We start from the raw sequence: 25975 nt of genomic DNA on the forward strand, positions 1-25975 counted from the left end.
CTCCCCCTTTTATGAACCATCACTGAATTGCCAAATGGGTAAAGGTGAGATTAGCAAATCATTTCAGCTCATAAATAACAAAACCAAGCCCAATCTCCCGGATGGTCCCTAAACTGGGGCTTTAACTACTTAACTAAATTACCCTGTGATTTCACTGTCACACTAAGGGGGGTGTGTTTGGAAAAGTGCCAATCAAAAGCAAACCAGAAGACTCCTTCTGAGAATTTCTCATAGGAAAATTGAACGTCTGGTTTTATTAAATATCTATTTGTGAGATATTTAATGTCCATTAATCTCCTGTTAGGAGATTTTGTTCTTCTTTTCACTGGGGGGATGCCTCGCTGGTAACATAATCAGCCTCTAGGATAACAGTCCCTGATCCCAACTCTGTCCACACCTGCGGGTCGCCTTTTGTCAGGGTGGGGTACACAAACAGGATGAAGGAGCGGGTGAGAAGTGGGTGATTGTTTCCCATGTGACTGGGAAAGACTATTAAAGACCATCGCTGGCCCTGGGTGACACCGAGTGGCTTCGTTAGCAGGGAGCCAGCATGGCCGACCAGTCCAAGTTCATTGAGTACATTGACGACGCCTTAGAAAAATCGAAAGAAACGGCGCTTTCCCAGTTATTTTTCACCTACCAAGGGATTCCTTACCCGGTTACTATGTGCGCTTCAGAAACTTTCCGAGCTTTGGATGCCTTTGAAGCCAGAGCTGATGACATCGTGCTGGCATCCTACCCGAAGTGTGGTAAAGAGTGTCTTTTCCTACGAATGCATTCTGTATTTATCAGGCAGGGGAGGGTGCAGGGTGAAGGCGGGAAGGAGGGGGCTCATCTCCACATGGAACTCGCTGGAGATCAGCAAGGAGGGGGGGCCAAGACAGCAAAGCACGTAGGTTATAAAGTCAACCACTGAAACAGCTTAACAAACAAACAAAAAGCAGCATCCTGGAGGAAGAGGTCATGGCGTGTGATGGGCGGTGGGCGGACGAGCAGGGCCGGAATAAGGAAATGTGGATAATTTTGACAGACAACAGAAGCATGCCATTTCTGTCATGCATGTAATGATTTCCATGTGCTGGGCTTCTCTTCAGGATCAATCCTCCGGTTCCTCAGATCAGTTTTATTAGGTCCGTCATCAGTGGAGGATACGAGATCAGGAATCTAACTTACTCTCTTTCACATCATCTACTTTTTTTGTTTGGATTTTTGTTGTTTGTTTTAATTTTGAGGTTCAGGCTGGCCTAGAACTTAATAATCGCTTCAGACTCTAGCATGCTTGGGTGGCAGGTGTGAGCGAGCCCATCTACTTTTGATTCTTTCAACTCCTGCTTATTAACGCCCATTTCATTTAATACTGATCATTTAATAATACTGATCCTGATTGTCAATCATTTGTTCTCTTATTCAATGCCGGCCTTTCATAAAATCAAGACTATATACTCCTGTAGATGAATTCAGAGTGAAACCTACTATACAAAACTGATATTTCCCTAGCATAATATTCTTCTTCAAGGAGTGCATTCTATGTTCAAATCACATCAAGGAGACATCTGAGCCTGATGTGGTGGCAAACATCTCTAATCTGAACAGTCAGGAGGCTGAGGCAGGTGGTTCATGAGTTAGAAGCCGATGTGAGGCACATTGCAAGACCTCAAAAAGAAGGAAAGAGAGGGAGGGAGGGAGGGAGGGAGGGAGGGAGGGAGCAAAGAGGATAAAATTTGAATTTTAAAATACATTAAATTTTCCCAGCACTTGGGAGGCAGAGGCAGACAGATCTATGTGAGTTTGAGGTCAGCCTGGTCTACAGAGTGAGTTCCAGGACAGCCAAAGCTATTACATAGAAAAACCCTGTCTCAAAAAGAAAAACAAAACAACAAAAAATACTAAATTTCATGTTAATATACATAGATGCTCTTTTCTCCAAAATTATTTCTTTATTTACTTTTTTTTTTTTTTTCAGAGCTGAGGACCAAACCCAGGGCCTTGCGCTTGCTAGGCAAGTGCTCTACCACTGAGCTAAATCCCCAACCCCTCCAAAATGATTTCTTTCCACAGTCAGATTTCTTTCAAACTTCAAAGAAGTAAATGTACATACCATGAGATGGTTGAAAATTTGAAATTTCCTCTTCTATGTGCTAAAGTGATACATACATCCTTGTTATTAAGACCCCTTAATGAGTTTCTATCTTCTGTATTTTCTTACAGGTTCAAACTGGATTCTCCACATTGTCAGCGAATTAGTATTTGCCGTTTCTAAAAAGAAATACACGTGTCCAGAATTTCCAGTTCTTGAATGTGGTGACGCAGAGAAATATCAGGTTAGTACAAACAGTCTTTCAATTTCCAGCAAATGATGACAGGGATACGTCTTCCATTCTGGAGTCTTCATTTTGGAGTTCAAAAAGTATTAATATAATGCTGGCAATAATCCTGATTGCCAATCATTGCTTGCTTACCACATCCTCACTCCTTGTCTGGTATTAGCTCATTTTCTTACAAAGTAACCTTATTACTGTTTCACAAAAGATGAACCTGAACCTGCCAGCCTTGCCCAAGATTGAGGAGATAGTAAGTGGCAGAGACAAAATTTGGATCCAAGCTTTCTGATTCAAGCTCCGAAAGAATTTAATATTTAGCTATCCTTACTAGTAGCAGCAATATTTTTATCTTGGGTGGCAAGTAATCTGAGAACACCCAGGAAATGAACTAAAGCCAAAAGATACAGGCGTGGGTAGGATGCAAGGCAGAGTCCCCTGTCTTCGCTAATAAGACATTTTAAAATTCCTTATCTTGCCGGGCAGTGGTGGCGCACGCCTTTAATCCCAGCACTCTGGAGGCAGAGCCAGGCGGATCTCTGTGAGTTCGAGGCTAGCCTGGTCTACAGAGTGAGTCCCAGGAAAGGCGCAAAGCTACACAAAGAAACCCTGTCTCGAAAAACAAAACAAAACAAAACAAAAAAAATCCTTATCTTAATTTCGGCTGCTGTGTATGTGAGCAATGAGGAACAGTCAAGCAGTAGTTAAGATGGTCAAGTCTGAATGAGGGTTCAAAGTCCCAACGGGGCACGCTGTTAGCATTACTCACTTTCCCAGCGGAACTGGCTGGGATGCCAGTGCTCAGGAAGTTCTGCTTTCTGCCCAGGAGTAAGGGGCAAGAGGGAGGCTCCGCCTTGGGACCTTGTGCTTAGACAGCAGGAAGAAGATGGACCGTCCTCCCCTGAGCCCTAGATATGCCAGAATGCAGAAAGGAAGGGAGGCTGGCCCCAGGGGACCCACCATTTCAGTAAAACTTCCAGAAGTATTCACCACCAAGCCTTCCCGGAGCAGACGGAAGAAACCCACTGGATGGGGACTTTCGGGAACAGCTTCTAGGAAGTGATAAGACAGTCCACATGACTGACAGATACAAACTTCAAAGTTCCGTGGATAGAAAGAAGGAACTGGGAAAGTAGCAGAAAAACGCAGTTTGAGGGATGCTGTTTGAGGACTTGATGCTGAGGCGGGAGGTCCAGGCTGGCATCCAGGGCACCTTGAGAGGCAAAAGAGGACTCGGGAGCCACATAAGACCCAGGGTCCTACACTGGGGAGGGTTGTCAGTGCTTGAGTATGTCTGATGCTCAGACAGAACAGGCTAAGGCTTCAGGGCCAGAAGAATGGACATCAAAAGATTTTGCTGAGGGAAGAGACGGGACACCTAGAGAAAAGCAGCCGCTGTCACATAGCCTTGCTCCTAATGAGACCGGTTAGCATTGCCTTTAGAAATGACGCTTTCTAACCTGTACTTTTAAAACCTATTACATCACAGGCCAGGATCTTTTTTACTTTATTTGCCAATGTTATTACCTACCTCTGGTACAAACAAGCTTGTTTTATGTTTGAAATAGAGTTTAGATTGTTGACTTGTATGTTTTCCCATTACATATGGGATTGTTTCTCCATGAAAGTATATTTTAATTGCAAACAAATTATCTCAAGTAAAAGTATATAGCAGATACCATTTGTAAGTGGGGAATGCCCTGTGATACTGCACAAAGCTTTTTTTTTTTTAAATATTTATTTACTTATTATGTTTACAGTATTCTATCTGCATGTATGCCTGCACTCCAGAGGAAGGCATCAGATCTCATTACAGATGGTTGTGAGCCACCACCATGTGGTTGCTGGGAATTAAACTCAGGACCTCTGGAAGAACATGCTCTTAACCTCTCACCAGCCAACTCACCAGCTCCCTGCACAGAGTTTTATTCTTTGTCAAGCTTTTTTGTTAAAGCAGGATCTCACGTAGCCCAAGCTTGCTTTAAATTCTCACTGTAGCCAAGGCTGAGATTAAGCTCCCGGCCACTTGCCTCTGCCCTCCAGGTGCTGGGCTTCCATGTATGTCGCACTATGCCCAGCTGCCAGTCGAGATTTTTTACACGTCAGAACTTGACTCTGAACTTGAGTGTCCTTGGGACCCCCCTGCCTCTCTGAGAAGGCGAGGTATTCCTGTTCCTCAGCCCGGTCTTTCTGCCCCCTCCCCAACACACACACTAGCATGAATGTAAAGCCACGTGTGGCCCTGGCTCTTTCTAGGACCGTCCCTTTTCGATCTTATTGTCAGTTGTGATATGAAAGTTGCATTTTCTTGTTAAAGAAAAATCCTAGCTGTAGTGAAAGGATCTAAATGGCTTTTGCAGCCAAGGCATTCTGGAAGAATCTAGCTTCACTTTCAAGTACCCGCTAAAGTGGGGCTGGAGAATTGACTCAGAGGTTAAAGGCACTTGCTGCTATTTAAGGGGAGCTGAGTTTGGTTCCCGGCACTCACATGGTAGTTCACAACCATTCCAGGGGATCTGACACCCTCTTCTGCCTCTGTAGGCACCAGACACGTGGAGGCAAGACACTCATACACATAAAGTAAACACTTTGTTTTTAATTAATTAATTTTATTTATATGTATGAGTCTTTTGCATGCACAAATATACGTGCACCATGTGCATGCCTTGTGCCTGTGGAAGCCAGAAGGGGGCATCAGATCCCCTGGAACTGAAATTATGGATAGCTATAAGCCACCATGTAGGTGCTGGAAATTGAACCTGTTTCCTCTACAAGAGCAAGAAGCGCTCTAAAGACCGAGCCATCTCCCCAGTCCCATAAAATAACATTTGAAAAAGTTCAGTAAAGTGAATTGGGCATAGTACCCTAATGTACGAGGCCTGTGCTGCCTAACAATAGCCAAAACCGTGAGCTGAATCTTTAAACTCTGCTTTCATCAAGAGAACCATTAATCTGAGCAGACAGTGGGTTGGCATCCTATGGTCTGCCCTTCCTCTCAACGGCAGCCTGAAGACAATACAGGGGGTTGGGGGGAGACAAAAGCTGTCAGTCATTTCAAGGTTAAGTCTCATCCCCCTGGACAGGTGCTCAGTCTTGCCTCTGAGGTTTATCGGTGCTTGTCTCCTCTCTGCAGCACAGGGAGAGCTGGTGAACGTCAAGGCCACCTAGATTTAGCAGTTCTTCCGGAGCCTCTGTTTGGATGACATCTAGGTTGAGAGTGTGTGTGTGTGTGTGTGTGTGTGTGTGTGTGTGTGTGCAGATTCCTTCCTGCAGAATGAAGCATAGTTGTGTTCTTGTAATATAGATCATGAAGTGCCCACTGACTAGCTCCAGAATTGCCAGAAAATGTTTTAACTCTGTATAACCTTTTGGGTTTTCATATCTTCAGTGTATCAGGAATGCTTATTTTTTTTATTCAGATATTTTAGAGGCAAATTTCTATTTCAATTGTAATTTAATTGTGTCTACTTTTTATTTTAATTTTATTTTTTTCATTTTTCTTTCTTTTTTTTTTTTTTAAGACTTATTTATTTATCATGTATACAGTGTTCTGTCTGCATGCATCCCTGCAGGCCAGAAGAGGGCACCAGATCTCATTACAGATGGTTGTGAGCCACCATGTGGTTGCTGGGAATTGAACTCAGAACCTTTGGAAGAGCAGCCAGTGCTCTTAACCTCTGAGCCATCTCTCCAGCCCCTCATTTTTCTTTATTAAGAAATTTTCTACTCACTCTACATACCACCCACAGATCCCACCCCCTCCCTCCTCCCACCCCCCCATAATTTTATTTTTTAAAATGTATTTATATTTATTTTATGTGCTCTGCCTCTAATCCTTCTAGTAACTGTGTCAATCCGTATGAGTCATTGTGTGACCTGGGGCCATGGGATGCAGGAGGAACAGTCATCTGTTCCGGTATCACTTCATCTGAAAGTGACCGTTCACAAAGCATCTGAAACCTCAAAGTCTAACTTTCATCCTTAAAACAGAGGCTTCAATATCTGCCTGAAGACGTTGCTGAAAACGGATGTGAAGTTATTTCCAACACCAAGAAAGGCAGTTTAGTGCACCTCTGCCAACATCACCACTAGTCACCCCTTGGACTCATGGTTGATTAATTTGTTTGTTTGTTTGTTTTGTTTTGTTGTTGTTGTTGTTTTGGTTTGATTTGTTGTTGTTGTTGTTGTTGTTTTTTGGGTTTTTTTGTTGTTGTTGTTGTTTTGAGACAGAGTTTCTCTGTGTAGTTTTGGTGCCTGTCCTGGAACTTGCTCTGTAGACCAAGCTGACCTCAGACTCACAGAGATCCACCTGACTCTGCCTCCTGAGTGCTGGGACTAAAGGCGTGCGCCACCACTGCCCATTAAATTTTTTAAAGACTTGATTTTTGTTCTCTTGTTTGAGTCAACATCTCCATAACTTTTTTTTTTTTTTTTTACAAAATTAGCTAAAATATCCTTCACTACTTAAGAGTATTTGTCTCCTGTGGCATAGAATTCACTACGTGTGTAGGTTATTTGAATTCATGTCCCTTCTGCCTCATCCTTCCTAGTGCTGATTATAGGCAGACACAACCACACCCATAAAACTTTGTTCTTTTTAGTCACAAGTAGAAATAGATAATAGAAAAATAACCAATTATTCTATGTTCCTCAAATGGACAAACATTTCATAAATCATTTCTCAGATACTTAGGTAACCCAGGACTTCAGATTCTGTTGGGATATTCAATCCCAACATTTGGGAGGCAGAGGCAGGCCGATCGCTGAGTTCCAGGTCAGCCTGGTATACAAAGCAGGTTCCCAGATAGCCAGAGTGTAGCTGGAGTTTTCTCCAGTCCCACTCAGACCCAAGTAAACACACAGAGACTTATATTACTTATAAACTGTATGGCCATGGCAGGCTTCCTGATAGCTAGATCTTACATCTTAAATTAATCCATTTCTATTAATCTATAAGATGCCACGTGGCTTGTGGCTTACCAGTACTTTACATCTTACTTCTCATGGCAGTGGCTGGCAGTATCTCCTGACTCAGCCTTCCACTTCCCAGAATTCTCTTCTCTGCTTATCCTGCCTATACTATACTTCCTGCCTGGCTACTGGCCAATCAGCATTTTATTTATCAATCAATCAATCAGAGCAACACATTCACAGCATGCAGAAAGACATCCCCAGCACCAGAGCTACACAGAGAAATCCTATCTTGAAAAAGAAAACAAGAAAAAGAAAAAATACATCTAGAGGCTAGAAATATATCTCAGTGGGTAAGAGCACTTGCTGTGCAAGAACAAGGATCTGAGTTTAGAGCTCAGATTCCACATAAAAGCCACGTGCTCCCATAATTCCGTTGCTGTGGTGATGGGGACAGGAGAGCTGCTGGGGCTTTTGGGCTGTCAGCCTAGCTCCATGTTCAGCCAGAGACTGTCTCCAAGGAATAACGTGAACATTCCTACAGCAGGCCACCCAGTGCCTTCCTCTGGCCTCTGAGAGTACATGCACAAGTACATGCATATAAACATGCATATTCCACATTAACAGACATACATGTGCTTGCATAAGAGGACATACACACACACACACACACACACACACACACACATGAAAAGTTTAAAAATAGATCTAGCTGTTAAAAATGAATTTTTAGGAACTGTGGAAGACTTGGGTATTTCTATTAGATACAGAAGGGATACAAATAAATAAAACAGCAAAATATAAGTTCTCGATTTTCTTGAACAAAAAGGATTTATATGATTGCTATAAAAGGTAAAAATTAAGTTAAGTGACAAAGATTGAGGATGGAAAGTAAGATCCAATAAAATTTAGGTGAGATTAATGATTTGCTTATGATTCTTCATAAAAAAAAATGTAGGGGAGCAGAAGAGAAAGTAATTATAGATGTGCTTCAAGCCACCACTTAGATACCATGCTTCTAGGCAACTGAACACACACACACACACACACACACACACACACACACACTCACACACTCTCTGACATACATTCTTTCATAGTACTTTCACATATGTTCTCTCCCATACACACAAACACAGACATTCCCTTATATATACCCCCCCACACACTCATACACATTCTTACACATAGTCATACACTCTCACACATACATTCTCTCTCACATACTCTCTCATAAACACACAAACATACAGTCCTACACACTCACACACCCTCAGAATACTCTCACATTCATGCGTAATTTTCACATACTTTCTCACACACAAACACACTGTCTTACACGCATGTGCACACACACACACTCACTTTATTGTGTGTATTTTGTAGAGAATGAAACTGTTTCCCTCACCAAGGATTTTGGCAACTCACCTCCACTATGACAAACTACCTCAGTCTGTCTTCAAGAACAAAGCCAAGGTGAGTGAATTTGAAACACATAAAGAGATTTATTTTCATATATATGAGTCTTTTGCCTGCATGTATGTATGTATATCATGCATGTGCTGAATTTAAAACTTTCATATATTCATGCGGGCCATCCTTTTATTTCTCTGGGGGTTCGTTTGCTTGTTTTGTTTCGACCTTGTTTTTTGGTAGTGTTAGGGATCAAACCCAGAGCCTCCCATGTGTTAAGAAAGAACTCTACCACTAAGCTACATATTCAAGCCCCATAGTTACTGGCTTTTGGTGTGATAAGTTTGCTCACAATCATGGAATTTGAATACGGGAAACGTATAATGTAGTATTTTGTCGTTTCTTTCTTCAGATGTTTTTGCTATGGCTGCATTCAAGTCCAATGCCTTACCATCGGTTTTACAATCAATAGATCTCAGAATCTCACCTCTTCAAAAGAATATAGCCTCATAAAACAAACAAAAACCTGTCATTGTTATTTTCTGGTGACATCCACAACTGTGTTATTTCTGAATTTCCCATATAATAACAATCATACTTTGAATACTCTTACCATTTGCTTAAAACTCTAGCCCTAGGAGTGGCAGGGCAGGCCTGCAGCCCCACCACTCAGGAGCCTGGGGCAGGAGGTTGTAAGTCATACTTTGCTCTGATTCATCCGTTTTCTGCACTCCTCTGCCTTCATATCACATGCATTCCCTGAGTCTGGCTTATTTTGCTTAACATAATGTTTTCTAGTAGCACCTATTTTTCCTGCAAATGTCAATGATTTCAGTTCTCTTTACAGCTGAATGAAATTCCATTGTGTATCTGATCCACATTAGCTCTATCCATTCATCTGTTGATGGTCATCTAGGCTGGATTCATTTCTTTGCTATTGTGAACAGTTCCATAATGCTCAGGTATAGCTCTGTGGTCTGTTTGTCAGCAGTAAGGGGACAGCAACCCTGCTCCATCCTAGCACCTTCAGCAGCCTGAGGCTTTTCCTCTCATCTTTTAGGGGCCCCTGACTCTGGCCCAACCAGGATTTGTGACTTTGATGCGGTCAAGTATTTTAGGATTGGTCAGTACGAAGCAAAGTTGAAGATTTTATTAAAGATGCTTTAGTATGGTGGCACATGCCTTTAATCAGAGCACTCAGGAGGCAGAGGCAGATTCGTGGACACAGCAGTTCCAGGCCAGGCAACAGTGAAGCCCCGTGATAAACAGCAACAATGTCCGGTGGTGCTGGCACACGCCTTTAATCCCAACACCAGGAAGGGCTGAGGCGGGCAGATCTCTGTGAGTTCAAGGCCAGTCTAGTCTACAGAGCGAGTTTCAGGACAGCCAAAGCTGGTACACAGTGAAACCTGTCTCAAAACCAGCCCCCCCCCAACAAAACAAAACAAAGCAGCAATAACAACAACAAAGAAAAACCTCCAAGAAGAGAAGAAAAAACACACCAAGAGTAATGAGTGTAGGATTTTGATTCTCAAAGAGCCATAGGCAATAAGATGTTCCCAAGTGCGGTACAGCCTCAAAGGGGAGCCAAGTATCTTAACCTTAGCCATATATACCATTTTAGTGCACACCTATTTACGTCTTAAAAGCTGCTAAAAAAAAAAAACCATTTATTTCTTTTTTTCTCCCTTTTGACTGGAGAGATCATAGGGTGGCTTTGATGATGTCCGGGATAGAACTATAATCTGATGAAATAAAACCCGGAACTCTGCTCTCCCCAGCCTCTCTAATGGTTAGTTGAGCCCTCCCGGACCCCCGTTTTAAATGCCCTAGGTGTGTTTCCATGAGTCAGTCAGTCCCCTATGAGTTTGAGGACTCAAGCTGCTACCGCTGTCAGCCTGCAGCCATCCAGTTTTCACAGAAAACCAGACACCACCACCGCCCCCTCCGGAAAAAATCCCTGAAAACCGTTCAAAAGCACTTGAGGCGCAGCAATGACTTATTTATTCTCAGAGGACCGGTGTGGCCCCCTGCTGGTTTCGGCTTCCTCTTACACCGGCTCTTAGATCTATTTAGTCAAGAAATTCCTCAACGGAGGATCACCTTCCCCTTTTTTCAGAAAGTCACCTTTCCCTGCTTCTGCAGCGAGAGAGGACCTTGAACCCAATCCAACCCAACCCCTGCCTTTGAAGGGGGTCGCGGCAGGGGCGGGGGAGGGACCCCCTAAGATGACTGTGGCTTATAATAAGTTTTGGTTTTGCCCAATCACTGGGCAAGCTTTAGTGAAACATTTCACTATTAGGATAAGAATTCGTACTGTATCAAGCTGATGAAAGAAAACGCTGGCCATACTTTCAGGAGGGGAGTCTAAAAAGATTTTAGCAGTGGTATATTTTGATTGGGCATGTTAATTAGGTGAAACAAAGGGGATTTTTGATTGCTGGACTTTAATACTCGGATAGCGGGATCTTAAGTAGGCAGCCACAGGAGGAGGAAGTGACCAAATAAGGGAATGGACCGTCCAGACTAGCTTTAGGAATATAACCTAATGGTTTAGGGAGAAAACGGGGTTGGGGGGTGAGGGTGGGGGGGGTGGGGGAAGTTGGGGGAGGATGCCAGAGCCACAGGCTCGAGTGGGCTAGCGTCCCTTGGTGCTGTGTGGTCTTAAAATGCCCAGCCACAAGCTCAGTCTTAGAAATGAAACAGAAAGCGTCTGAAGTCTTGAATACACACGGAGCAGACACGCACTCTCCCACAATCCCTTGGTCCTCTTGGGATTCAGTTTGCTCTTTCCAGTGCTCATTTCACACTTTTCATCCAAAGGCTGCTACTGTCCTTGGAGAAGAGAGCAGTGGGGCTGAGAAGACCCACTCCATCCGCATTCCCACAGACACACCCCGCCTCTGCACCTCGTGTTCATGACCCTGAAGATGCATTTACGATGATGACTTGGGGATTTTACCTTTCACTCACCGAGAGTCTGCTAGTCCAGTTGGTCTGCCGTGCCTTTTAGGATCTTCTACACCTGCCTTTTTATGGTCTAAACTCATTATTAGCAAAGGTCCTCTGAAGTGTCCCGCTTTGGTTCTCTTCCCCTTTCCCCGGACTTCTGCAGCTGTGATTTACCACCGTCCCTCTTGCTCTCTGTGTCGACACAATGATGACACTGTATACCCTTTCACTTTTCCAAAGTGCAAAATACAAAGCTGCATAAATTAACTTCGTTTTTGCTCCCCAGATATTGGTGATATTTCGAAACCCTAAGGATACGGCGGTGTCTTTTTTCCGCTTTCATAACGATGTCCCTGATATTCCAAGCTATGCCTCTTGGGATGAATTCTTCAGACAGTTCATGAAGGGACAAGGTATGGCTGTTAATAAAAGAAATCTTCCTTCGACAGGCGAACGCACAATTATGAAAACGTAAATGTAAAGAAGGCTTAGGAAGATTTGGAACCAAAAGATGGCATTTAAATGAGGTGTTACAGCAGGACCACCACCAGTTCCATGCGTCAAGCAATTGCAATGCACCATGGGATTCAAAGACACTCTAGACCACTGGTTCTCAGTCCTAATGCAGCGACCCCTCAATACAGTTCCTCATGTTGTGGGGACCCCCAACCATAAAATTACTTTCATTGCTACTTCATAACTGTAATTTTGCTACTGTTATGAATCATAATGTAAATATCTGATATTTCCGAACGGTCTTAGGAAAGTCCTGTGAAAGGGTCTTTCGACTCCCAAATGGGCCACGACCCGCAAGTTGAGAAACACTGCTCTGGAGAGTTCGATTATAGACCGTGGACACTGAGTGGTCATGGAAGAGATTAAGAAGAGAGATGTTTCTTAAGAGTCATGTAGAAAAGTATTTCTAGTCAGTTCCCTTAAGTCGCTGTATTACACAGTGTCAAAAAACCAAGGAATGTAAAAAGAAAAACCCATAAAGTTGTGTCACTACACCGAAGACATTTTTGTTAGACTGTGTAAACATCTCTATCAGTAACTATTTTAAATTATTTATGTATTCTTGTTCTTTGATAATTTAATATATGTTTATGATAAATTTTAGCCTTTTCGCTCCCCATTACTCTGTCATATCCCCCTGCTTTCCCCATTGAAACCTTTCTTTCCCCAACAGTTGCCCTTCCTATTCCCTGTCTTTTTATTTATGTGTGACTCGCTGGTTTAAATAGGGTTGCTGTATTAGTTTCTTTTCTATTGCTGCAATAAAACACCGTGGCCAGGACAGTTTATGGAAGAAGGAGTTTAAATCAGGTGATGCATGCCTTTAATCCCAGCACTCTGGAGGCAGATGGATACCTAGGAGTTGGAGGCCAGTCTGGTCTACAGAGTGAGTTCCAGGACAGCCGGGGCTACACAGAGAAATTCTGTCTCAAAAACAAACAAACAAATAAATAAAGAGTTTATTTGGGCTTACAGTTCTAGAAGAATACGAGTTCATGACGGCAGAGCAGCAGCATGGTGGCTGGAGCTGAGAGCTCACATCTTAAACTTCAAGCGCAAGTAGAGAGAGGGAACAGGAAATGGCTTGTGGCTTTGAAACTTCAAGGCCCGCTCCCAGTGACACACTTCCTCAGCTGTAGCTAGAATTTTCCTGCCTGGCCCACAATCAGGACAAATCTCTCTCACCTGCCAGTCCCACAGCCTCTCAGACCCAACCAAGTAAACACAGAGATTTATATTGGTTACCAACTGTATGGCCATGGCAGGCTTCTTGCTAACTGTTCTTGCAGCTTAAATTAATCCATTTCCATTAATCTATGCCTTGCCACATGGCTCGTGGCTTACCGGCATCTTCACATGCTGTTTGTCATGGTGGCGGCTGGCAGTGTCTCTCTGACTCAACCTTCCACTTCCCAGCTTTATTCTCCTCCTTGTCCCGCCTATACTTCCTGCCTAGCCAATGGCCAATCAGTGTTTTATTTATTGACTAATTAGCAACACATTTGCCATACAGAACATCCCACAGCACTCAGCAAAAGGCCACACCTCCTAAATCTATCCAAACAGCACCACCGACATGGGACCAAGTATCCAAGTATCTGAGCCTATGGAGAACATTTCATTCAAACCATTAGTTACAGCCGGGCAGTGGTGGTGCACACCTTTAATCCTAGCACTCGGGAGGCAGAGGCAGGTGGATCTCTGTGAGTTCGAGGCCAGCCTGGTCTACAGAGCGAGATCCAGGAAAGGTGCAAAGCTACACAGAGAAACCCTGTCTCAAAAAACCAAAAAAAAAAAAAAAAAAAAAAATATTAGTTACCTACGTGAGCATAGGTGGGAAGTTATATACTGGAGCGTGGGTGGTTATACCACAGAGGAAAGTGACTCTCTCCACCCCCCACCCACCATTAACTGTTAAATCTCTTACTGAGTCATGGGGTCTTGTGAGCCCTTCCCTCTTTCATGATGAAATAATAACTATTAATGTCTAACTACTCCTACTTCTTCAGATACTAAACTAGGTGTTATAATAGGCATGCTTTCCTTTAAGACTCAGACCAACCAGAGTAAGGCCCTACTGTATGGCTAAGAACACTAACAAACTGTTCTGTCCATTGCTAACTGCTCCCCTTGTTTAAGTATCGGTGAGTCTAAATCCGCGAGGACAATGGCCAGAGGCCTTCAAGTACCCCCTTTCAATAGTGGTTAAACGGCCCGGGAGGGGACGATATTGTCTCTTCTCTCTAAGAGAACATGTTGTGTAACCGTCTCCTCTGAGATTAAAATAATAGATCTGGGAGTCCCTCTCAGAGGGAGTAAAGCTGAGCTGCAAAGACCCTGAGACCTTACCAGCTGCCTGGAGGAAGCAGAAGCCAGCGGAGCTGCCCGCAAGAGGTTTAGACCATAGTCACTGGGAAAGGACACTCTCCAACCAGCTGAGCTGCCCGCAGGCTGTGCAGTGAGCACCAGGTTCTCCAGCTCTGTGAGCTGTCACCGTGCTGGGGTGGGTCTTGGTGATGCAGCTGTCTTTGAGTCATTTCTGCTCCTGTAAGTGACCAACCCCTCACCCATACTCCTGTAAGTAACCCCAATACAACTCATTGGTTCACCAAGTTGGACTTTGGTGGTGTCCGTACTTTGTTCTGTCGTGGGCTCCCTATCTGGGATGAAGAGACATATGTGTTGCATCTCCTCAGGAAAAGTTTTATTACACAAAACCGTTTCTCTAAATCGATTTTTTTTTAAAAATTGTTGTATTTAAGGTGGACACCATGGTTTGCTACCTCTATGCATAGTGAAATGATTACTAAAGTCAAACATATCTATCCATCATGTCACCCAGCTGCTTCTCTGTGTTTACAGAAAGAATCACAAATATTTGCTGTTCCCTTAGCAAACAATATTTCATTATACAATCCAGTATTCATAACTACAGTCCTTATGCTGCACTAGATCTAGGAGTCTAGTGATCTAGTGGGTCCCTGGGAAGAAGAAACAGCACACTTAAGAATGTCTTAGCCTTTCCAGCTGCAGGGGGACTCAACCTCTGGTTGACTGAGACACCCTCCATTACCCAAGGGTGTTTTTATTGTTCTCCAATTTACACCTTTATCAAGTTGATTTCCATATCCCCAAAACATCATGAGGAAACTTCCAAAGGGACAATGCCAAGTGCAAATCCTCAATTAAGGAATATCACCGTGTGCTGGATTTTTTTCCCAACCAAGTCTTGCATAGGCTTTGTACCCTTGGGAAACTCGGGCAAGACTCACATAGAGGACATAGGAGAAACAAAGGTAACCGAGAAACGAAAAGTGGGTTAAGGCTGGGTGCTCGCACTCTGGAGCCAGACCAGGTGTAGATCCTCGGGAATGCTCCCATCAGCATACTGTACTGGCTCCCTAGAAAAGATAAGTATTGGATTGAGTCATAAGAGCAAGGGGGGAAACTCATTAGGAGATGCTTGAGAAGCACTGCAAAGCATGCCTCTGTTTATCTAGAAACACTTCATGGAGACTGTGTGGAGTCTGGTGCGGTAAATCCACCACACCACACTGCTCCATACGTACATCATATGAGGGAACATTCAATGACAATGTTTGTTGTTTGTGGGACAATATCAAGAATCTTCCCCACTGCATCCATTCTTTCTGCCTGCTTAGTCCACTGGCAATAAGATGTGGCAGAGATAACTTGGACAGGATTTCTTCTTTGCAGAACTCTTACATTCAACTTGTAGAGGCAGCTGAGCGTACTGTGGATGCAGTGTGATGGACTGTCCCAGCTCCTGCCACTGCAACTTCTGGCAATGATGGGCTGTAATCTTGAATTGCAAACTGAAATAAACTTTGTTGTTGTTGTTGTTGTTGTTTGCATAAGTTGCTTTGGTCGGAGTATTTTATCACATCAACAGAAAAAAATCTCAGGCACATGCACTGTTTCTGAATTATCTGTTCTCCCGCTCTCATGAATGTCTTATAGCTCTGACCAGATCATTTTCACAGTTGTATTATTAACAGAAAAGTTCAAGAAAGGAAGACATGGATGGAAGTGGATGGTGAGACAGGTGCATGCCACCTTTTTTGGAAACAGATTTGTAATAGGCATAATCTCTCTCACACACACCCATATGTGTGTATCTATTTTCCTCGGTGATGGAGTTACTTACAAGTTTTTTTTTCTCCTGTGTTTTTTAGTTTCTTGGGGAAGCTATTTTGATTTTGCAATTAATTGGAACAAGTATATTGATAATGAAAATGTTAAGTTCATATTATATGAAGACCTGAAAGAGGTAAGATTGGAGTCATCGATATTCAAGGGCAATATTTATTAGTGACCACAACACAGAGCACATACTTAGGATGTCTGATTGTGTGAACAAATAGCTTATTCAGTTTTTTAAAATTCTAGATACGTAATACAAAACTAGAAAAAGCCTGCTATACATAAAGGCTTAGTTTGTTTGCCTAGCAAATAAAATAATGATTGAAGCTTAATAACTGCTTATTTTTCCATTTGTGATGGACAGTTCATGTTAGTAGGTCTCAGTTAATTTAACTGAACGTGTATTTGATTGTGAACGGAAGTAGGTAGACCTCCTTCCCTCATTCAGGCTGGAGGAGAAGTTTGCTCAGCCCAGGAAGGGGTAAAAGGATCAGGACTTCAAAGCCAGTCTGTGTTACATAATACTCTTTCTCAAAAACTAAATGAGTAAATAAGTAAGTAAGTAAATAGATAAATAAATAAATAAATGCTGATTTAAGAAAATTGTTGCCTCAGCAAATCCCACTGAAAGGTGTTTATTTTTCAATTTTTTTTTTTTTTTCAGAATCTGGTTGTTGGGATAAAAGAGATCTCTGAATTCCTGGGCTTCTCTTTAGCTGATGAGCAAATCCGAGCTATCTCAGCCCAGAGCACCTTCCAAGCCATGCGAGAAAATTCTCAGGAGACCCATGGTGCTATTGGCCCCTTCCTGTTCCGCAAAGGTAAGGTTGCTTTCATGTGTGGGATGTTGTGTCAGCCTCACAGTGACTTTGCACTTAGCAGGAAAGTCAAACCGCTGTGTCTGAAACGCCACAGGGTTTTAGCCTTTTTTTTTTTCTTTAATAAGAATTCAGGGGAGCCTGGAGCTGTAATTGGCAGCTGCGCAGTCCTTTAAGCGACAAGTGCCCAGTAACCGCAGAACAGCAGCCGGAGGTCCAAAACTCAAGTTCCGGGTAGGAAGAGGGAAACAGCAAAGGAAGGAATCCTGTGCATTAGCTCACCTGCCCCTTCTAGAGCTTTCGCCAAGCCCCATTCAGTGGCTGCCGGCATCCGTTCATCGTCTCTCCGTACAGCAGGACTTGGAAATGTAGTTTTCTTATTCAAGCTAGGTGCATTGTTACTTCAAATCAGAATTTTGTCAATACAGAAGAAAGAGAAAACGGTCCTTAGGTAGGTAATCAGGTACTTCACAGAAGATTTTACTTAATTTCATTGAAGTATTCTAAGTTCTTATCAAATTTTATAATTCTGTAGGTTAGGGCTCTCCACTTTCATTTTATTGCATATTTCATGAAAATATAACAATGTTTAAAATATTTATTACAGTGTGTGTGTGTGTGTGTGTGTGTGTGTGTGTGTGTGTGATGAAATGTATAAGGCAGTTAAAGGACAAATTATGGAAGTCAGTTCCTTCTTCCACCATGTGGGACCTGGGGCTAGAACTCAGGTTCTCAGGCGTGGGGCTAGCACCTGTATCCACTGAGTCGTCCCATCTGCCCTATAACAAAATTTCAAGGCAGTATACGGAACAGCGAGGATGACCACAGCTAACATGGGAACTGATTATGTACTGACTGGAATGCTGTGTTGGAGTTAACGGTTCTAACAAAAGGACACAAAAGATTTAATTTTGCAATGTGGGAAAAAAAAAAGCTGAAGCCCCAGGATCTTGCATTTTCATTGTCACAGTTCAGGGTTTGAGCTGAGTCTATTTTCTCATGCTAATTTTTCAGCTTACCTATTTAAAATATCCAGTATGAATGGAAGGTGGAATAGGAACCTGGTTGTAGCTAGATTCCTGCAAAACCCTGATTCTTATGCCTGATCTCATTAGCTTTAAGGAGGAGAGACTAGAACCTCTCTACATTGTTCATCAAGTGCTATTCAGAATAGAAAACTCCTACAGTAATGTAAATCTGATGTTCCTTGTAGAAAGTCCAGAAGGCGGGAAAATATGGAAGGGCATGAAAAAGATAACACAAGTCATTTATAGATGTCATCAAAAATTTAAATTTCTTCCACCCAAGTCAGGTTTTACTTTTTGACGTGTTTCCTCATAGCCATTTTCTGTTGACATTGGGGACAGTTTTACGTCTTATTTCATTTCCTTAATTCATCGTAACTATTTTCTCTCGCTGGTCAGCCCATTTTGTCAGCCCATATTTCAATGGTTGTGCAGCAGAGCTTTCAATTTCAACTAAAAACATTCAAAAATCCCACAGAAAGAAATAATTTATTTTTTCATGCATTTATTTATCCTCTGTGTGTATGTATGTGTGTGTGTGTATGTACATTTATGTGTGTGTGTGTATATGTGGTCTCACATGTGCATATCAAGGTGTACATGTGGAGGTCATTAAGGGTGCAGCGCGTTGGAGTGGGTGTGGTCTTGTTGGAATGGGTGTGGTCTTGTTGGAGTGGGTGTGGCCTTGTTGGAGTGGGTGTGGCCTTGTTGGAGGGAGTGTGTCACTGGTAGTGGGCTTTCAGGTTTCAGAAGCCCACGCCAGACCCGGTAGCTCTCTCTTCCTGCTGCCTGCAGATCCAAACGTAGAACTCTTAGCTACCACGTCTGCCTGCATGCTGCCGTTATTCCTACCATGCTGATAACATGGAACTGTATGCCAGCCCCAATTAAATGCTTTATTTTATAAGAGTTGCCACGATGTCTCTTCACAGCAATTGAATACACTGACTAAAACAATAGAATTGAAAAAAGAAATAACATGATTTTTTTTTTTGTAAGATCAACACTGCCTTCTACTACATGGGTCCCAGAGATCAAGCGCAGATCCCCAGGTTTGATATGGCACATTAACCATCTCACCAGCCAATGAAATAACTTACTATATGTCAGGAAAACATTTAAAATTTTATTGATTCAGAGTTTCATCATGTAGCCCAGGCTGACCTGGAGCATGCTATGTGGCCCAGGATTGACTCAAAAGTATGATCTTCCTGCCTCGACCTCCTGAGTGCTGGGATTACGGATGCTTGCTACAACAACTAGCCAAAGTATTAAATTTCTAAAAAGTGTTCAATGTCTGACATTTTAACAAAAACCTGAGGTAAAATGTTAACTTTTAAAAGTGTGTTATGTTAGTTCTTTTTTTTGTTGTTGTTGTTTTGTTTTTCCCCTTTGCGACAGGGTTTCTCTGTGTAGTTTTGGTGCCTGTCCTGGATCTCGTTCTGTAGACCAGGCTGGCCTCGAACTCACAGAGATCCACCTGGCTCTGCCTCCCGAGTGCTGGAACTAAAGGCATGCGCCACCGCTGCCCGGCAGCTCTTTTTTTAAATATTATTGTTTTAGTCAGTGTGTTCAATTGCTGTGAAGAGATATCATGGCCATGGCAACTCATAAAACAAAGCATTTAATTGGAACTTGCTTACAGTTCCAGAGGTTTAGTCTATTATCAGCAAGGCAGGAAGCATGGCAGCATGCAGGCAGACGTGGTAGCTGAGAGTTCTACATCTGGATCTGCAGGCAGCAGGAAGAGAGAGCCACTGGGCCTGTCGTGGGCTTCTGAAACCTGAAAGCCCACCACTAGTGATACACTCCCTCTAACAAGGCCACACCCACTCCAACAAGGCCACACCCACCACAACAAGGCCACACCCACTCCAACAAGGCCACACCCACCACAACAAGGCCACACCCACTCCAACAAGGCCACGCCTCCTATTATTTCAAATAGTGCCACTCCCTAAGCATTCACATATATAAACCTATGGGGGCTATTCTTATTCAAATCACCACAACTATGTTGTTTTAACCTTTCAAAGTGAAGCACTGTAGTAAAAAGGGCAGAATTGGGTAGAATACAGGATAAAATTTAAAAGTATCCTAACAGATATCTGAGTCTTTTGTGTTCTCTGTGTTGTAGGTGAAGTTGGTGATTGGAAAGAGTTGTTTAATGAAACTCAGAACCAGGAAATGGATGAAAGATTCAAAGAGTGTTTAGCAGGCACATCCCTCGGAGCCAAGCTGAAGTATGAATCACATTGCCTGGCTTGATTCTGGTCAAGTCGGCTGGCCTACACACTTTCTTTTCCCTAATAATAACTGGGTTTATATAATTAGATAATAATTCATATAATTATATAATAATTCAATCAAATAGCCACATAACGGCAATCAGGTAACATGTAATTCTGAAAAGTACAGATGGTAACAGCTGTCATTTTTGAGCTCAAATTAAAGTTTGTCCTCTTTGTGAAGACTTGGAACATTGTTGTCAATTTGTTATCCTAGAGTTGAACTCACAGAAAATGGGCTTCCAAATGCTCTACAGTTTCTTAAGCTTTTCTCATTGGGACACCTCTCCCCAAGGATCAAATATTTGTATTAGTTATCTCAGACATTCTGGTGGGTGATATTCAAGTCTGACTCCGCAGTGATGTAAGGTTAACCGTAAGGTTAGTAAACTCCAAATTGATTCAAGGTAAATGCATCTTCATCTACTGTGGGCATGCCATGCCTGTAGGTCTCTGGAAGTGCTTCTTTCAAGGGTCTTTATAGTTCTACTTGATACACTCTTTAAGTCAAAGCTAAGTTTATGGTTTTTGTACCATACAGATTTTTCTGCTGCCGGGCCATAAATAGTCATGTGGAACTAACAGAAGAATGTAGAGAATATTCTAGAAAGATTATCCTATCTGGCACTTCTCAATCATCCTAGCACCTGGGAAGCAGAGGCAGGAGGCTCACTACAAGTATGTAGTCGATCTAGTCCAAACAAGTTCTAGGCCAAATGGGGCTCCAGTCAGACCCTGAGTCAAACCATCAGACAAAGCAAGAGAAAACAGACTTCTGGGATACAGTGAGCCAGAGACTCTTCCTGGACGTCACCCAGGGGTGGGGAGAGTTTGCATCCCCCCTTCCCCCAGAGTAGACCGTGGGCTCGATCCCTCAGAATGGTCAGACCTCAATTAGCCCTAATAAACTAGCCTAGATCTACCATAACAAAGATCCAAAGCAAGTCTTAGGGATCAGAATGAAGGAAAGTAATGTACTCTTTGCCAGTTGAATAAAACAGAAACAGAGCAAAATTGCCAGTCAGGCATGATGCTGCTCCCCTATGATCCCAGGGAAAACAAAGTAAGACCAAAAATCCTCAATGTTTCCAAAATGAAATGATCAAAATAAAGCCCTCAGCACTATGTCTGCCATCCAATCAGGATTTTCCAAGTATACAAAGAAAACGTGATGTATAACCAAGAACGAGAGCAATTCATAGAAACAAACACATAAATAAATGATTGAGATGGGGAAATCAGCAAACACCTTTAAAGAGATAGTACACATCTTATAGATGTGCTCAAAAAGCTGGGCATGGTGGGCACACACCTATAACCAAGCACTTGGCAGGCTGGGGCAGGAGAGTTGTGAGTTAAAGGCCAATCTAGACTGTACAACAAGATCCTGCCTCAAAAAGCCGACTTACATACAGGAGGTTTCAGCTGTCTCCAAACGTTAATTCAGTAGCTAAATGCATGTTCTATATATAGTCGAACACATATGTACTTAAAGATACAGAGTAAGATAAATGTTAATTCAACAGCTAAATGTATGTGCTATATATAGCCGAACACATATGTACTTAAAGATACAGAGTAAGATAAACTTGATAAGAGGGACATGTTAGAGGTAAAAGCCACAATATGAAAGAGAGAGTGGGAAAAATTCATAGACAACATGAGTAGGGACTTAGTGACCTATGGGGCATTAAAGGAAATACAAATTCAATTGGAATTCAAAAGGAAATGAAGAAAGAAAGAAAAAAAAGGAAGGAGGGAGGGAGAAGGGAAGGAAGGAAGAGAAGAAGGTAGGAAGAAAGGGGCTATGTAAAAAATAGATAAAGAAACATTATGGCTGAAATTTTTCAATTCAAATTTTTAGAAATTCACAAATCCAAAAGGTTTAACAAACAACATAAAAAAAAATAGGTGGTACCAAATCACAAAGTGGCAGGAAAGAAATGTGAAATTGAGTGTCTATTTCAAAAAAACTAATGAGAGAAAAAGTTTCACCCTTAAGGGACAAAAAGCACTTCCTCCATGAGAAATTTGTTTGGGGCTCACTGAGGCTCTGCGATCAATGGGCACATTTCCTGCCCAGGGACCAGGTCAGCCTTGATAACTCGATCCTGATAAACTCTCACTAGTTTGCCATAGCTTCTTAAATGAGCACTGGATTACCTGGGGAGAAGTTGACAGGGAGGTCTCCTTGCCACCTGCTCGCAAAAGCTTCTGCAGAAAGGAATGCCTTTCCTGAACATTCTTGAGGGATGGTCACTCATGTCTGCTCACTCTGCCCATTCTGTTCTAGGTGATTTACTCTCAGCATCTCCAAAGGCCTCCTTAGCACCATCCCTTCCATATCTCAGCACATCTGGCTGAAGTGTTTAGCCACCGAAGGAGGTGCCTTTGGATCTTCCTGGAGACTACGGTTAGAGTGGGAGCGGACAAGTTAGGCATTCTTCTCCTCCCAATATTCTCGACTCCCTGAGTTGGTGGGTGTTTCGTTTTGAGATTGGCCTGTAATGTAGGCTGGCCTCAGATTTGCTATGTAGCTGGAAATGACCTTGAACTTGGTGGTCCTGTCTTCACCTCCCCAGTGCAGAGGTTACAGATCTGGACCACAATGTCTGGTCACTGCAATGTGGGGGTAGAAACCATGGCAAAACATTCTATCAGCTGAGCTACATCCTTGACCTATGTTCCTTTCTTGAGACTCGATCTCATGTAGCCCAGGCTGGCCTCCAACTTACTATGATCCTCCTTCTGGTACCTCCCAAGTGCTGGGATAACAGACAAGCACCACCACACCCACCTCTCCCTGGATGTTTTTAATTCCTTCACCTGGATTACTTGACACTCCAATTTCATTTCATGAGGACCACCATGCAGTGGGTAGCCGTTCCAGCTTTAACCTGGAAGTACCACCCCCTTTGAAGCTTCAGTAACTGTCACGCCTACAAGGCAGAGCCGAGAGAGGACCCCTAAAGACCCGAGATCCGGATGGGAGCTCACTTGGTTCCTGGATTCTGGATGCTGAAGGTGGACGGAGCAGAGTTCTCCAGAGAACACCGCCGGACTGCACTACACCTTTCCCAGACCCTGTAGCCTATCCCTTCCCTTGTAAGTTACCCCACAAAATAAACCTCCCTTTTAACTACATGGAGTTGCCTTAATATTTAAGCCAATACCACCACTGTGCTCAGTCTTCAGGACACCACCTGAGCGGACCACTGCAGCCACGCTCAGCTGCTGGAGTAGCACATCTACCTCCTTCAGGCCATCTTCAGAAATCACGTCCATTCCCTATTTCTTGGGTTTCTGTTTATAAATGAGTAGTAGCATTCCTTGGTCATGTAAAACTATCTTCTTTCTGTCAGATTTTGTCCATATCCTTTTGGAGTGTGTTAACCTCTAATTCTAGTTGTGGGGGTGAAGGGAGAGGTAGGGAGGGGTTGTTTGGTGAGCCAGCACCCCTGTTTCTTTGCAGGCGACTACTTCAGGTTCTTCATTCCGGGAGATGCCAGCCTCATCGAACAAAGATCAGAAAGCCTTTTGGGACAGCAAGATTTGAGAGGGCAAAAGCCCTTGGATCCATCCTAATCCATCTACTTTCCCAGGATTGCTTTCTTTTCCCAACAGAAGAGGACTGAGTGAATATTTTGTAATTCTGCAGCTCATAACATCAGGCTCAAGACCAGATTTTTAAATCAGCCAAGAGACTACAAGAAATAAAAGATCGGGGTTGGGGATTTAGCTCAGTGGTAGAGTGCTTGCCTAGCAAGCGCAAGGCCCTGGGTTGGGTCCTCAGCTCCAAAGTAAAATAAAATAAAAATAAAAAATAAATAAAAGATCTTTGGGGGTAGACATCACAGCATGTGTGGTATGCTCATGCTTGAGTTTCTCATGCGTTTCTTAAACTATCTTGGGAAGATTAGAGGCTCCCTGCCCCATCCAGTGCTGCTTCCATAGCCACCTCACACTTGCAGAACTTACAGCGGACATAGCAAAATACCCATCTCTGACAGAACCATCTTTTTACATTTTATTTTTTTATGTTTTATGTATGACTGCTCTGCATGTATACCTGAATGCCAGAAGAGGGCATCAGATCCTATTATAGATGGTTGCTGGGAACTGAACTTGGACCTCTGGAAGGGCAGCCAGTGATTTTTTTTTTAAGAAATTTTTTTATTCATTTCACATACCAACCACAGATTTCCCCCTCTCATCCCTCTTCCCGCTCCCCCCACCAGCCTACCCCATCCCGACCCTCCAACCCCTCCTCCAAAAAGGGTAAGGATTCCCATGGGGAGTCAGTAAAGCCTGGTACATTCAGTTGAGGCAGGTCCAAGCTCCTCACTCCTGCATCAAGGCTGAACAAGGCATCCCACCATAGGTAATGGGCTCCAGAAAGCCAGCTCCTGCACCAGGGATAGAAACCTGATCCCACTGCCAGGGACCCCTCAGACAGACCAAGCTAGCAGCCAGTGATCTTAACCACTGAGCCATCTCTCCAGCCCTGACAGAGCCTTTTTAATCACTTGGAAATGTGGTTAAAAGATAGATGGTTATGCCTCGGGCCTGTCTAAATGTCCCAGCAGAGTCTCGCATTAGAGAACTGAAATCACAAACCGGATCCACGGGTAAAAGAAAACTGTAGACTTAGTCCGTTGCCATCCTACCTTACGAAGAAAAGTAAAAAGAAAGGTATGGTCTGTCTTGACACTGTATACATAATAAATAAATAAATAAAAGAAAGAAAGGAAGAGAGAAAGAAAGAGAGAGAGAGAGAGAGAGAGAGAGAGAGAGAGAGAAAGAGAGGGAGGGAGGGGAGGGAGGGAGGGAGGGAGGGGGGGAGGGAGGGAGAGGAAGGAAGGAAAGGAAGGAAGGAAGGAAGGAAGGGAAGGAAGGAAGGGAGAGAGAGAGAGAGAGAGAGAGAGAGAGAGAGAGAGAGAGAGAGAGAGAGAAAGAGAAAGAGAGAAAGAGAAAATTAGATGTGATCATTGATTCATTGATCCGGGGACCTATTAAGCACCGCGAACAGGACATTTGAGTGTCCTCTTCCCCCATCCCCCACCCCACCCCACCCCCCAGCAGAGCTTTCCCCAACTTAGGAGACTGGAAATGTCCCAGAAGCCCGGGAAAGCACCTTTATCGAAAGGCGCCACTGTAGCTGCGCGGGAAGGTGCGGGGGTGCGGAGGCTATCCCGATATTGGCTCCCGCGCGCCGAGGGGACGGAGGGAGCCCCGCCTGCCGGGCCTCTTGCAGCCAATGCGGGAGGGGCTGAGGGCCGGGAGGGGCTGAGAGCCGGGAGGCGGAGTCCCGTCGGGGAAACGAAACAAGAGTGAATGGGGCCTGGCCTGGTCACTCTGACCGTGAGCTGCGGCGGTGGGCCCCCCCCCCCCCCCCCGGATCGCAGACCCAGCACCCGAAGCGCAATTCGAATCCTAAACCGGAGCGCGGGGCCACTGTCCAGCTCCAGGAACGCGGTAAGACCTGAGGGCTACTTTCCCACTCTTCCTGGACAGCGGGGGGGGGGGGGGGGGGGGGGGGGGCGCGGGGGGGGGGGCAAGGGGACCTAAAA

The 25975-nt window shown here is 43.7% G+C and overlaps 1 protein-coding gene across 1 annotated transcript; it reads left to right on the forward strand.

The window, feature by feature from the left end:
- Positions 1-550: 550 nt before the first annotated feature.
- On the forward strand, positions 551-20385 carry Sult6b1 (sulfotransferase family 6B member 1). The gene is made up of 7 exons (XM_059248191.1): positions 551-749; positions 2209-2321; positions 8616-8705; positions 11881-12007; positions 16307-16401; positions 16939-17095; positions 20255-20385. Exons 1-7 carry the CDS (start codon positions 551-553, stop codon positions 20383-20385), a joined length of 912 nt encoding a protein of 303 aa, XP_059104174.1.
- Positions 20386-25975: the final 5590 nt, after the last annotated feature.

The sequence above is a fragment of the Peromyscus eremicus genome, chromosome 22 (genome assembly GCF_949786415.1).
Source record: "Peromyscus eremicus chromosome 22, PerEre_H2_v1, whole genome shotgun sequence".
NCBI classification, from domain to species: Eukaryota; Metazoa; Chordata; class Mammalia; order Rodentia; family Cricetidae; genus Peromyscus; species Peromyscus eremicus.